Source organism: Bombus huntii, chromosome 11 (assembly GCF_024542735.1).
Source record: "Bombus huntii isolate Logan2020A chromosome 11, iyBomHunt1.1, whole genome shotgun sequence".
NCBI classification, from domain to species: domain Eukaryota; kingdom Metazoa; phylum Arthropoda; class Insecta; order Hymenoptera; family Apidae; genus Bombus; species Bombus huntii.
Window position 1 is genome coordinate 7,091,194 of NC_066248.1, and position 14,694 is coordinate 7,105,887.

At 46.0% G+C, this 14,694-nt stretch overlaps 1 protein-coding gene across 4 annotated transcripts in view; it reads left to right on the forward strand.

Moving 5' to 3' along the window:
- Positions 1–218: 218 nt before the first annotated feature.
- The window catches only part of LOC126870824 (agrin-like), a 384,318-nt gene continuing 369,842 nt past the window's right edge, over positions 219–14,694 (forward strand). For all 4 annotated transcript variants that reach the window (XM_050628849.1, XM_050628850.1, XM_050628851.1 and 1 more), the window contains exon 1: positions 219–2,112. In XM_050628849.1, the coding sequence (XP_050484806.1) occupies positions 1,683–2,112 (430 nt within the window). In that variant the 5' untranslated portion in view covers positions 219–1,682. The remainder of the gene's footprint in view (positions 2,113–14,694) is intronic.

Below are 14,694 nucleotides of genomic sequence, written 5' to 3' on the forward strand. Positions count from 1 at the left end.
TCCGTTTTCCTCGTGAGCTCGCACGAATACACGAGTGTGCACCGAAAGAGGCGGGAGCGTGTATCTGTTTGATATACGTGTGTGCGAGCGACGTGTGCACACACCGAGCCGGTCATCTCTCTCTCCCTCTTGGTCCCTTGGTCTAAGGCGACTTACGCCTACACGTTGTAGTTGCAGCATCCACACTTAGCCCTCCTCAGTCCAGCGCGTGCCTCCACGCGACCAACCACCACCTCAACCACTGCTCTCTCACTCTCGCGCAGGATCGCGGATAGTCGCCGAGGTAGCACGAATGTCGAGCGCGCCGCTAACTTCGCGTTGACAGTGTTTTTGGTAGCGCTTAATCTCGTGTCTACGGCTCGTTGCATCTGTCAGCCGAACATCTACGATTGTCCAATAATCGACTCGAACCAAGTCGGTAGCGTCGATTGCTTTTTCTTTTTTTCTCGTTCTACGTTTCGACAGCACTTTCGACGTCGTTCGATCATACGTCGACGATTCGACGATTTGCCCGATACTCGATTCGATCACGTTCATCAATCATTTACGAACAAACGGATCGTACGACTCGCGCATTATAATGTTCATTTCGTCAGTGATCAGTGACAGTCGTCGTCTAGTGAACTACCGAACGTTTTGGAAACCTCAGTGCGGTTTCTAGTGTGTCGCGAGTGTAACGGAGTGGGTTTATCGATTCTTTCCTTCTTCTTTCAAGGATGATCGAACAAATCAGAATCGACGGCGAGGAAGTATGATTTAAGTGAAAGTCGATCGATCGTTTTCGCGGACTTTCGCGCGAAATCGTTTTTTCCGAGCCTCCTATTTGAATAATCTGGCTGTCGTCTATTATCGAGTCGAACGTATTGAATCTTATAGAGATCAAGCCGCACGAACAGAGGAATCGCGAATCGGTGGACATAAAGTGCAGGTTATTGCGCGTTCGTTCGCGCTCGATGTTCCAGTAGGACGGGTAAAATTGTCGAAGATCGTACATTCCGTAACAATATCGCGTGGAATCGGCTCCTAGTCCCATCGAGCAGGTGATAAAACGTGGTGACTACGAGGGAGCGAGCTGCCGAATCGACAGTTTATCGATCACGCGATCGAATCTCGCGGAGTTTCGCACTTGCCACTTGGTAGAACGGGAAACGAGTCACGCGGATTGGAAATCGGTGAGCGTGGGTCGACACACGGCGCCAACCTGTTGCTCAAGATCACACGCTTCGTAAGATCGGACTCGTTTCCATTTAGAGGACTCAGCTCGAGTGGCCAGGTATCTCTCGAGGAACGATGCTTCGATCGACAACCGGGAACTAATCAAACCGAGATCAGGATCGAAGCAGAGAAATCCTTTTTCGATCGACATAGTCGTGGTGGTCGTTTGTCTCGCGACTGTTTCGGGATATCAGTTTCCAGGTATTACAGGGACTTTCCGAGCGTCATCCATCATTTTCGTTCGTAGATACTCGATACCGATTACGTTATGCGGACAAGGCAGGATTTTAACGCGGATCGACCGAAATAATCGATCGAGCCACCGCTAATTGAAGCATGAATTTAAAGAGTGCGATGGTGTGTGAATAATTACGAACAATCTACTACATTGACGAAAGATCGCGTGAACGTATGTTGCAGAGTGATGAAGTGATAGCCAGAAAGGTGTGAAACGACGGTGTAAGAAAATGGATGTCAACTTGAAAATCGGTTTTCTGGTAATATGGGCCAGCATCATGGTACCTCTGGTCGTCTCGTCCACCAGGGAACTTCTCGACTGTCGAGCGAACTTAACGGCGGCGATCAGAAACGACACCACCTTTATGAGGAAGGTTCGTCAGGCGGACTACATCTTCACGGGGAAAATCAAGGATCTGAGGAACGGCCAGTTGCACGTGCGCGTTAAGAGAGCGATCAAGGGTGTACTAAACGCCACCCTCGATCTCATGCTGAATGATACATGCGACCAATACATACGTCGCAGTTACACGGGAATCTTCATGGCTCGTCGCGATCCTGAAATCGGCGATCTTCGACACGTGGACAAGATAGTGATGCACTTTGGTCCGGTGCCTCTTACTCTCGCGAATTTGGACAGACTCAACGCCGCTGTCAAAGGTGAGTGTTGTATCTATTTCACACTTTCGAAAGACGACGCATTGCGCGCAGTTCCACTTCTTGACAATTGAATAAGTCGCGACGACGCGGCTGGGACGGAAAACACGCGTGAGGTATGCGCATAAGTATATACGTAAAAGTACACGTCTATTTAAATAACGGCAAAGCATATTCGAAAGAAGTAATTTTACGACTCCTTTAATTCTTACGAAAAATGTGTTTGCGGCTCGTGACTTCAGCCTTTAAGGTAGCAACGGTACCGTTCGTACGACGTTTTCGCGTTCCTGAGGATTTGTATCCGGCCAACGTTTATTCTTGTTCGCTGTCTTGTTTGAGATTGTTCAGCAAGCGTAGGGCAACCGCGCTAACACAATGTGTGCATCGTCGAGCGACAAGTAGGTATCGTTGCGTTCAAGGTCTACCAGACGGTATCTCGAGACTAGTTGTCGAATCACACAAAAATAATGCTCCGTTCTATTATTAAACCGTTACGGGTACGATCGTTTTTGTCGATAATTTACGACGATCGTGACTGTGTTTAAAGTTTATCGATAGGAGAGGTAATGCCGGTTTCGTGTGTCGCACCTTGGAAGACAAAGCGGTGTCCAAGACTATTAGAGAAATTAATGTAGGAGTTATAAGATGAGACTCTGAGATATTGGCTGGGCGGCGTAAAGGGACGAATGATTTATTTAATAAGAAGGGGTTAAATGCGGAGCCGACGGAGCGCCCGTGGTTTTATTCTTTTTCGAAGATCGGCTTACAAGCGAAAGACTCGACGATGTCAACGACGATGGTATCCTAGGGATTTTGACGAATAAAAGTGGTCGTCGTTCCGGCGGGCCCTAGGTGTTAGAGATAATCGTTCGGTCTCGATAACTTACAATACCGCCTACCGACAACGATATCACTGTTCTCTCTCGGTTCGTCTCCTTTTCCACGTCATTTGCAAGTCGATCGCACGTCCATATAGTAGTCGTTGTAAAATGTCGCCGATATTTCTCCGAAAGGCGTCGTGTGTAATTAGGAGCTTTTCTCGAGAACGTGCCGCCGGCTAAAATTCAAATTGGTTGGAGGCTTAGTTCGCGCCAAACGCCAATCAACCGATACGGAAGCGTTCGGTCGAAATAATGAAAGGGTTCGAGCCGCTAGGAAAATCGCCACTCTCGTACGGAATGTTGAGGAGCGGACAGGATTGATTAATACGGCTGCTCCTTTCTGCGCGTTTTTCTCCTCCGAACTCTATCGTTTTTCTCGCTGGCCGCGTCAATCTGGCGCCTTTGCTAATCATAACGTCGTTGCATTTCTGACACGGTGTGACTTGTAATAAAGCCTGTGACTCTCCGGTGACATATAAGGAGTAATACCTTCTGGGAAGATAAATTTAAGTAACGTTTAATTAGTGGTTCTCGGGAAGTACGCTCGGATAATTGAGAAAGTGCTGGAAAATTAGGTCGTTATCGATGATTATTAATATTTGCAGATTAAGAAAAAGATACTTGTTCCGCGATCTCGGTACGTTTCAGTACTTAGAATCGTCTCGTTTTAACCGAACGACGATTTCTATCCATTTCTACATTCGCAAAGTTCTCCGAAGTTCGTCTTATCTATCATTGCAGTTACAATATTGCTCCTATCGTTTCCTGTTTCTCTTTACGTTATCTTCATCTTCTCTTGGAAGAAATATCATCGACGTATATTTCCCTTTCTACATCATTCTTACATTCAGTGGATACCATTCAAACTTTTACGATATAGTCGGAAAGAGCAACCTTTATTTCTTCGACTGACAAGTTCTGCCTTACAAGTATATCAGGCTTTTAGTGTCTGCGAGCGAAGGAGTGTTATATCTTTTAGCCAGTATGATCCAATAAAACAAAATGATAAAACCACATTTCACCAAACACACGCTTCGAATGAGAAAAATCCAGTCGTGGGTTTTGACGCGGTGTTCGCACATTCGCGCGTCCACATTCCCCGAACCGATTCGAACCGTGGGAACCCGCGTTGTCGTCGATTTTTCGCGGCAGGCTCTCGCGCGGAAAATGGCAACCGCTGGCTACCTGCGACACCTGGTCCTCTCGGTGCTCTATAGCGGTCGCCCACGTACCTATGTACGCGAGCACGTATGGCCGCGTCACTTGACGCGCGTTTTCAATGCGACAGGCCACGGTATTTCTGCGTGGACGCGGACGCGCGCGCGCGCCAGCCCTGAAAGTCAATTCAAGCCTCGCGCGCGAGTTCAGACCTCGGTGTATACCGAGTCACTCGGGGGATCAGCATAATACGCGGACAGCCTACGCATTTTGCCAAGCTGTAGCAACATCGACACGCCCTACCTATATAACGCGCGGCCCAGGTGTGCCCGATTTCGAGGATTTTTCATCCGACTCTTTCCCGTATCGGTCGTCAGGGTTGCTGCTTCTCCCACGCCGCGGATATTTTCCACGCTGCGTCGTGGAATGGCACTGTGCCTGGATTCGACTGAAATATACGCCAGGGACACGCAACGTCCTCGTTACGCGAATCGGAACGCGCGTTTTCTATGCGCCTAGGAAACCCAACCGTGAAATAATTTATTATTCTATCGGCGATCGAGTGTTTTTCACGTTGTACGATGTATCGACAACTGTGTGGTGGTTGTAGAAAGTCGAGGTGTTGCACGGTTCGCTTGAAATTTAGAGCAAGGAAACGTGTGTGTGCGTGTTGTTGCTGCGAGAAGTCATTATCAACAGAACAGCGAGGTTCGTTTGGGAAGGTGCGTGAAAATGCTGTGCGTATATAGATTGATAAATGCGACGTGTGGAAAGAGTATGATAAATAAGACTGATTAGGTCCGAGGTGATTGCTTATTAGAAAGCGAGGAATACCTTCGCGTGTTTCGGAACGCGGGAAATTTGTCGTGAAAGCTGTAGAATTTTGCTTCGGAGAAACGCCCGTCGTTACACGTACGATTTTACTTTAGCATACAGGCAAACCAATAGTACTCTTCGGATTTCCATTAATTCGATAATATGTTATTCACCGTTCGTTACAAAGTCACGAAGTAATTTTAATTAGATTTAAAGAAGAGGAGAAGAACGCGTTAATTCATCTGGATAATATTCGTTTAAATCTTAGAAACGTTCGGATCCCTGCAGCTACCGCATGAAGAATATTAGGCCGATCACACCTATACGCAACCATAGTTTCCTGCATAGTCATCCTTATACCTTATATAGGGGAGTATAAAGGAACAATGGTTTTGTATCTGTCCTTCTCATGTACCGTTTCTACGATTGAAAAGAAAGTCGATAATGAATCGTCGATCGGGTTTGTGACTATTGTTAAGACGCCGCAACTCTATCAATCTCCATACGTATACGATTTCAAAACGGTAATTATCTTGGCGCCCACGCGCCGCCATGTGTATAAAATGGCCGGCATGCCGCTGATGATGATTTCCTCGATCGATATCTGGCTGAACGAAGGGACACGGACAGAAGCGAGATGAGTTGATCGAGTGTGTCTGCTCCCGTGGCCACGTTCCGTCAAGCTGTTACCTCGCAAACGCACCATGAAATTGCTGCGTTGTAGATTATGATATATAGTTTCTGGCTGATACGAAATGGGTAACCGAGTTTCACACGTGAAACAGCTAATTATGCGATAACCCGTACAGCTTTGATATTGTTGCAAATATATATGTATATATATGTATGTCGCGTCGATTGGACACGACGTTAGAATTTCAATCGCGCTAATGGTTGTTCGATCGAAAATATCACTATACATATAGCGAGATATTCTAGGCGTATCATTTCCCCTGTAATTCAAGCGGGACTTAAGTTTCATGCAGCTTAAATGTCCATCCTCGTGACACGGTTCTCCGTTGAATTACCTTTAACGCGATCGATAAATTTTAATACCGATCGACCGTTTGAATCTCTCGATAATCCGGCCGATGGTTAGAGGCTACAAAGATGCGTGCACGCGGTTCAATTTCTTTTGACAGGCGCAACGACGAGGGAAAGCGTATTGAAGCGATGGCATTGCACGATCCGCGTAGATCGGTAATTGCAATTTATAACAGCGGCTTTTAATGGCGCGTGTCATTTGTCGTTCGGTGGTACACGTTCGTACGCGTTCGAGATCAAAGACCGCCGTGCTGGAACATAAAAATCGGGATCCGTTGCTAATCCGATAATCGAACAATCAGCCGTGACGGGGAATAAATGTATTACTTTCACCGGCAAGAAATAGCCGGCTATCTTTCCAGGTATAAATATTGTGATTTGTATTTACTCCAGTGGATTTCTGATCGAGACACTGCAGAGCAGAGGCTCTCTTTCGTGTATAATGCATATTATTATTTTCTATCGATAGAAATTTTTAAAACGTTCTTCTATTTCGGGTAATATTGAAGATCGTTTCTATACAGCGAGTCACTATATTCCTTATCACTTTATCGCACATATTTTTACGCATTCCGCCTTGCGAAATTTGTTCAGTCGCTAAGTGATTTTTTGTATTCTTCGCTGTGAAAGAATTGCCAAATCTAAACAAGTATTTGGTAGCAATTGTATTCGGGATATTGATATACTTGGGCAAAGAAAAATATCGTATTAATAACTTGTTACGCTTTCGAACCGAAAGTTGCAAAATGTTATAGTCTATATTTCGATTCAAATATATCTACAATGTACGTTTACCAATTTAACGATGACCAAATCTCTCGCGAAATGCACAGCTCGTTTTACAATAGCTGAAGAATCACGCGTAATAAGTGGTTATCAAACGGGCACGGTAATTGGAAGGTTTATGAATAATATGTGTGATTTTCGCAATGGAAAAATATATCGTTGATTAACGTATGTGTTGACGTGTGAAAGCAACGCGGCTATAACAACGTTATTAGATCCGAATGATCGTTTCAAATTTCTCTAATAATTTCTTAAGCAGATTGCAACGTGTAATGCGCGGTTTAATGCATCTGTCACTGCGCGTCCGCTGCGAAGATATAGAGAGAAGAGAGTGTGTACAGAGGCTGATTCCAAGGGATTAGTCGTTGGGTCGTTGCTCAGTACGATTTACCAGTATTCGTTCGTGTTGCTCGTGGCTGAGGTAGGCGGTTGATTGCCAGAGCCACGAGTGTGCACCGAGGGCGCGTATTATGCACGCTTTGTAAGGCGAGCCGCTGAAAAATTAGTCGCGGCCTCGCTCCGTTTGGCCAGCTTGTCCATTCGGGTAACTTAATACGGGACGGTTGCCGCGTTCCTACGAAATTGAAAAAGAGGAGAAGCAGGCGCTCGTATCGGGACAAAATTAGGGTAATTTCGTTCGAGGAACACTATTTAAAGATGTCCGAACGGACGTCTTTATACAACTCATTTGCATAAGAATCCTACGTGGAAGATATCCCTTTTCTTTCTCTCGTGGTTCTCTTCGTGTTCCGTGCTCCTTGTTTAGTCAAAGAAATCGTTACTTATTACGTTTAACTCCGTTACACTAGCCGTTCCGTCGCCCTTCTTCAACTCGTGCGTTTTCACGATTATTTTCACAGCCGCGCGCGCTAGTTTAGGCGGGCGACGATTCTCGTTTTCCGTCGTCGCGGGAATAAAAAGAACGGCGAGGCCACGCGCTTCCGGATACGCCGGTGTCACCGTCCTCCCTTCACCTAACCGAGCGATAAAAGCTTTTAACGATGGTACCTCGACCATCCGAGGCACCGTTGAAGAACAAACAGGTCCGAAGAAAGAATTTCTTGTCCGAGCTCCGTGATATCGTAGTCGATTCCGAATCGCAGGAACAATAAATCTGAAATTGAATTTCCGTGAGCCACATTCGGCGCTGTCGGTAGTTAATGTTATTTACGGCTGTGAAAAATGAGTCGCACTGGCGTTTCCTTTTTTCGAAGGAGTTTCATTTCGACACCGGGTTCAATACGACGCCATAAATAGAAAAGATACGCATCGTTTCCTGCTGTATGGCCCGTGAAGAGGCGAGCCCAGCGTCAGGATCAACGAATTGCCTTAGGCCATGGACCCAATCTCTTCCAATTTGCCTGGACTCCAGAAGGACGAAGGGTAACTCATTTATTCAAGCGCGCATGGCGATCCTCCACCCTCGAATTGGTCCTAATTAAAAGATTTCACTTGACGCCGTAGATATTCCTAGACTTTCTCACGGGCAGCTGTTCACACGTTTCTCTCTGAAACGTTCAGGCGCCAGTCTCCCAGTGAAAAAAAAGCTCTTGAGACACTCCTGTGAGCGTTACGTGTGCGTTTCTACGATAAGCTTCGTGTAGGCTCCTTATAAAGCTTCGTAGAATCATCGTAGCTTAATTTGTTACTTCCTGTGATTCGCGCACGTTAACGAAGTTGAGGGAACTCCCTTCACGTTGGCACGGTATTTTAAAATAAATTTTTCAGTTATGAGAGTTGAGAAAATTAATCGTCGCAAAGCGGTGTGCGTATGTCTTGATTTCAGCAATTATTATAATTCATATGTATTATACAAACAAGATTTAGTCGAATTACTGGTTTGGTTTAACTCGACGTATCATAACACCGTAGAAATTTCAATTTACTCGTTTCTCTTCGGTATACAGAGACCACCTATTAATTTGCGCGCGTGTCACGGTATTTAGCGGGGTTGCACCAACACGGATTCCTCTTCTTTTCCCGAGCCCCGCGTCAATTAGTCTCTCAACGTAACCAAGCTTGCCGGCGCTCTCTCGCTACTACCTATTCTTTTTCTCGGCTCGGACGTTCTTCTTGGTTCGCCGCTTTATTCTTCAGCTTCGAGCTGCCAGAGCGGCTCGTGTTTTATTTCAAGCGACCCTTTATCTTTCACGGAGTACGGCGTCGCTGGCTCATCGTGACACGAAAGACTTTTTTCGTTTTTCCAGTCACCTTCCAACCAGCACAGGCTACCGATCCCTTCGTTCTAAGATCGGCGATTACGTGCATCGGAGCCTGGTGATTCCTTAACCAGGTTTCCAAAGGTCAAAGAGTCGTAACCTCACCCACTCGCTCGTTGCCTCTTCGGTTGCACATAAAAATATTACTGCTATTATTATTATTATTATTATTGTTATTGTTATTATTATTATTATTATTATTGCCGTTATTATCGATATTATTGTCTCACCTCGAGCACAAGCTCGTGCCGCACGATTCAACGAGAGGAAGAATTCGTGCCTCTCGCTCGACATCGATTGCTTGAACAGTTCTCGAACCTCTTCTCCGTGGATATCGTCAGCCCATTATCTAGTTCTATTAGAATTCCTGTCTCTTTATCTTCCTCGTTTCGCCGTCACGAGATATTATTGGACGCGATCTAATTATCGAAGCGATTCACCGCGAGCAGTTTCCCTGCCATAATTCCGTTGAAGCGTGTGGCCCTTGTCCGGGAGGCAATTTAATTCCCGTTGGAAGCGATTCGCGCCGAGAAGTAGGCGGTCACGGAAAAATACGTCGTGAGTTACGATTGAACGTTTGCCGTTGTTGTTGCTCACGGATCCAGAGTCTTTTCGTTGGCCGTGGTCGATCGGCAAGAACGATCCGTCGTTATTTACGAGCTCGAGGCCGAACGACCTTCCTATCGTGGCACGATTCCGATCGGAATTCTCGCTGCAGGTTTCGGACACCGCGGAGCGGCAATTAGACAGATCGGAATCTCGTTTTCGCGGCAAGGATCGTTAAGGATGCAACGATGCTTTGGCTACCGCCCGAGGGTGGTGGCCAACGGCGGCTTTAACGACGATTTTGATGAATTTAGTCGGATTTAATTAGGAGGCGCGTATTTTCGTGCCCCGTTACTTAAGACGGCCCCGTCCGCGTCGGAGGACCTTAAGAATCGAGTTTTGCATGCCTCGAGGACAAAGCCATAAAATACCAAGCGTAACAGCTTTCAATTACAGGTCCCCGTGCGCGTATGAGCCGCGTATACCGAGGCACCGCTCGTCTCGCCTGTCGAGGGACCAGGAAAAAAACGGGCAAGGGCGAAACGGGATAAAACGAATACCAACCGAAGAATTCCGCGGGTCCCCTTCAAATTGCTCCCTCTACCGTATTCCGTCCAGTATTTGGACCATCGTACGTGACTAGCACCAATTAATGACAAATACGATAATCGACTATCGCTTCGGACACCACTGAACCCCTCCATTACGACACGTGATGGAAACCGTCGAGAGATACGTGGCTTGAATTCGTTAATAATCGCGATACTATTACATACAGTGTTACATTATTGTGAACCGTCGTGATACTTTCTCACGGTATCGTGCAACTATCAGGTGCAATTTCTCGAATACTACAGTTTTCCTTACGCTTATTAAGAATAATAGCTCGCTGATTCTTTTCACAATTTCTCGCCCAAACATACTTGGGAATTCTCGGTTAGATAAGTAGATTCTGTCGGCACGAGTTCGTCTAATTGGGTACCGATTGTCCCGATGAATGTAAACAGCAGAATTCGTTGTCCGAAAGATTGCAGCGAATTTCACGAGGCAATAACTACGCTAAAGGAAATACACCGGTCGTATGGTTGGAAGTTCGCGCGTGATTACCGCATGATGAATCGTCGCTGGCGGCTATCGTATATTTTTCTAAGAATAGACGAAGATATTATACCGTGTAGAGCGTAGTCGAGCATGATTGGCGTCACCAAGGTTGCCGCGTAAAGGCGCTGGGTGGGAAGCGTTCGAAAGGGGGATGGAAAAAGAAAGGCGTGAGTGACGGGTCGTATGGTAATTGGCGATTCATCACGCCGCGACAAGCCGCACAGTCTTGCTCACCGTGTTAGCCACTCGTGGAGACACGAGAACGGTTGGAGACTCCGGCCGGAGAACCCTTGGAGCACATTGCCGACGAAAACGTTTGATGAAGATAAAACGGCGAAAAAAGAACCGCGGCAGTCAGAGGTTGTTTTTGGTCGATGTTTACCTCGGAACATGACTCGCCGTTCCTTTTGCAACATCGTAATTATTTCGTAATTACACGTTCATTATGCGGAGCAAAGAGCCGGGGATGGACCGTCGAATTATGCGTGAAAAGAGAGTTACGCACGCGGCACAACCGCGCCAGACATCTACGGATTTTGTTGAATAATAATAAATCAAGTCCTCGCGTCGAAAATTTATTCGTTTACCGGTACTCGTTAAGTTTTTCAACGGGTATCAGGGTGGAGTCGAGCCAGCATATTTTACATTTATTATACAAATTATAGAACGTGACTAGAAATCATCGCGGTGCTACGGATCGATCGATCATCGACAACTCACGAAAACCGTTCTTAACAAAACACTTCCTCGACCTTCTACTTCGTGTTTGCCTTTGACACGTGTCGTTTCTTTCTTTTTTTTCACCGGGAACAAACCAAACAGTGGGTGGAATGTCATAGACGCGTTCGAGACTCTTCCTCGGCCGAACTTCGAGTGGGTGGAATGCCGTGGATGCACCCAACTCTCTCCCTCGCCGTCCGATTCTCTCTCTTCCTCTTTCGGTCTTGTCTCTTTCGGCGGTTCCTATAGCTGGAAGAACCAGTTTTTGTTTTCTCGAGAAAATTAAAATTCCTCTCGCTGGAATATAAAAAAGCGGCGGTTTTCATCTCGTACAATCAAGATGTGACGTTTCCATAGCCTTTCTCTTTGTCGTCTGAAAACTGCGAACAACGGAAAGGCGAATCCAGGCCGCAAAGGTCCATTTGCTTCGCCAAGATTCTCTATATACCTACAATAGGCAGCGGCGTAATCTTGATTTAACCAACTTGAAATTCAAAATTCTCCGCCCTCCCCTTTTCTTATGGAAATATTACGTTTCTCAATCGGAGATCGAAGATAATGATGGTCCGCTTCGAAGGATTTATCGATCCTCAAATACGCCCGTGTTTCCACGAATTATTATAAATTTTTCGATCAAACGACGGTCAACGAAACTCTGTGGTCCGATGAAATCTGATGCAACGCGAAATGCGGCGATCATGGGAATGGGAAACCCGAGTCGTTTGACGATGTTTAGTTATCTGATGGGGGAGGAGATCTCGCGGCGAATAAAAGAATCCTACTTACGCCACTGATAAATCATTTCCATATAAGGTCGGTGGAAGCGCCGGTACACGTTACAGATTCAAATTAAAAGCTTGCTCCTTAAAGGTAACCCGAGCTCCGAGCTCGATTCGGAGTCGGAACCGCCACGACTCGTGCGTGCCTTTCGAATCCCGAATGAGATATAAAACGTATACCTAATCGGATTCACAACTCGGCAGGATCAGTCGAACCGACCGCGCGAGACGATTAAGTGGCTCGCTGATAAGCGGCCCTTACCAATCAGCTTTGCCTATATCTCCAGATAAGCTAATCGGCGGTCCTTTTACTCCGGCTAAACGTTTCCTCTGTCGAAGACCCCTCTACCGATACCGGTTGTCGCGACTTATAGCCGCGTGTTGACATACGAACGAACCCCGTGGATCCTGCATTTGCGCCCGATTCCTCGGACATGCTCAATTTCCTCTTGAGGCGAAACGCTATTGCGATAGCACGGGGACATTGTTTCTATAGTTCGCGAACGAGCATTGTTCGAATTATCACGTGGTACGTTGTTACGTGGCGTGCCAGGTATGCGGAGGATTTCAACAAGTTCCTGTGAACGTGAGAAAATATTTGGCGAGACCTACGATTTTGGAGTTGGAATGTCCCGTTATGTAATGCAGAAAGATTACGAATAGAAATTTAGAAACGCCAAGTTATACAGACTGGAGTAAGAAACGAGTGGTGTACGCGTCTTGCGTAATTACTTCGATATTTTACTACGTTTAATGTTGCTCCGAAAGCTGCAGTTTCATTAGAAAGTTTCATTCCTTATTATCACTGCGATATCTTTCTTACACGCAATATAATGTATGCAAAGCTGGTGTTACCGAGTAGACATATAGATTACGTCTATCTTGTGCGATAAAGTAAACGCACTCGACATAAAGATTATAGAATATGGATTAAGGTAGGTGTCCATTTAAGAGTAAAACTATCGCGAATTCCTCTCGAGAGAATACCTCGCTAGTGGACACTCCTTTGAAAGCGACTATCCGTGTCATAATCTGATCAAATAATCACTGTCAACGCACTGTCCGCTAACAAGTGGTATTCTCTCGAGAGCAATTCGCGATAGTTTTACTCTCAAATGGACACCTATCTTTAGCAGTAAGTACTTGCTTACGACTCATTAAGAACCTAATAGTCAAGATATTCTTGTCTCGAACATTGGCCACGTAAGAAGAGGGCTTGTAGTGATTTATGAAATATAAATCTAAGCCAAACCAACCCCCGACAAATTTAACCACACCCCACCACGCCTTTTCACGTGGTGGTTTTGGCTCCGTCTGCTGCTCGCTCTTTTCCCGTTTCTCTTTTTCACTTCTTTTTCCCTTTTGATCGTCCGGCAATTTTCTGTGTCCACGCCGGTATAATAACAGACCTTTCTTTTGCCACGTTCACGGTCTCCTTTCGTCTCCGCCTCGACCCTTTATTTTCCCGTCTCCGGCTGTTTGCCCGACTCCGTTCGCGTCCTCGAGTTTGTGTGCCAGGAGGGTCATTAAAATGGCGGAGCCTCGGACTCGAACAAGCAGCAACGTTGAAAAGAAAACCGAGAGATCAACGGCTGTTGGAATGTGTAGCGCGTAACTGAGTCATTTGTTTGGTGAATCGATTTTCGAGTCTCAAGGCCCTTCCCCTCGGTCTGGGCCCCGCTTGTATCGAAACGTACCCTTTTTTCATTTCCTCGTCCACTAATTGCCTGCTGTCTTGCATTCCTCAGCTGCCCATTTTTAACTTATTCGGGATAACGCTTGTTATCGGGGATGACTTTATTTAGTTATCTCCATATAGGATAAACATTGAACGTTAGGCTACGACGATACAGATTTCGACATACGTACAGTTCGTACGATTTAACGCTATCGGACGTAATCTGTGTCCAATAGGAATTATTCGCCGAGGAGGCTAGCTGCAATGCCAGCGTATCGGTGAACAGTTCCTCTTTAAATATTTATTCGATCTTCGTGGCTGAGTAACGTATACATTTTAATGCTCCTTAGATATTTCGTGTGTTTCGCGATTATTCTTCTATTAGGTGTTTGAACTGTGAATTAATAATAGTCGTTCTCAAATTTGTAATTATTTTCTGCGGTCGAGAAGAATCGAGCCTGGGTGGCGGCGCCTTCTTCGTAGGAGCGGTCATTAATTATTATACTGGACAGAAGAAGGGAGGCGCAGCAAAAGTAGGAGTGGGTGGAGAAGGACGGGCGGTCGAAGGTGAATAGAAACGAAAATAAGCACGTGGATGTAATGGACGGCCGTAAAAATATGCGAGGACAGATTTCGTATTAGATCCTTTTTGTGTTTGTTCCTAAATTCTTTCATGGCTGCGATGGACGACCGTGACATCGAGGCGACGTTCGATCACGAAATTCATGGGCGTACCGTTGGAAATTAATTGAACGTTTCACGGGATGCTACGAAGGATCAAGGAAGATGTTTTTATTTTCCTTGACACCCTTTTCTACGCTGCAACGCAAATATCTAGGATCGTGTTCCGACAAAAG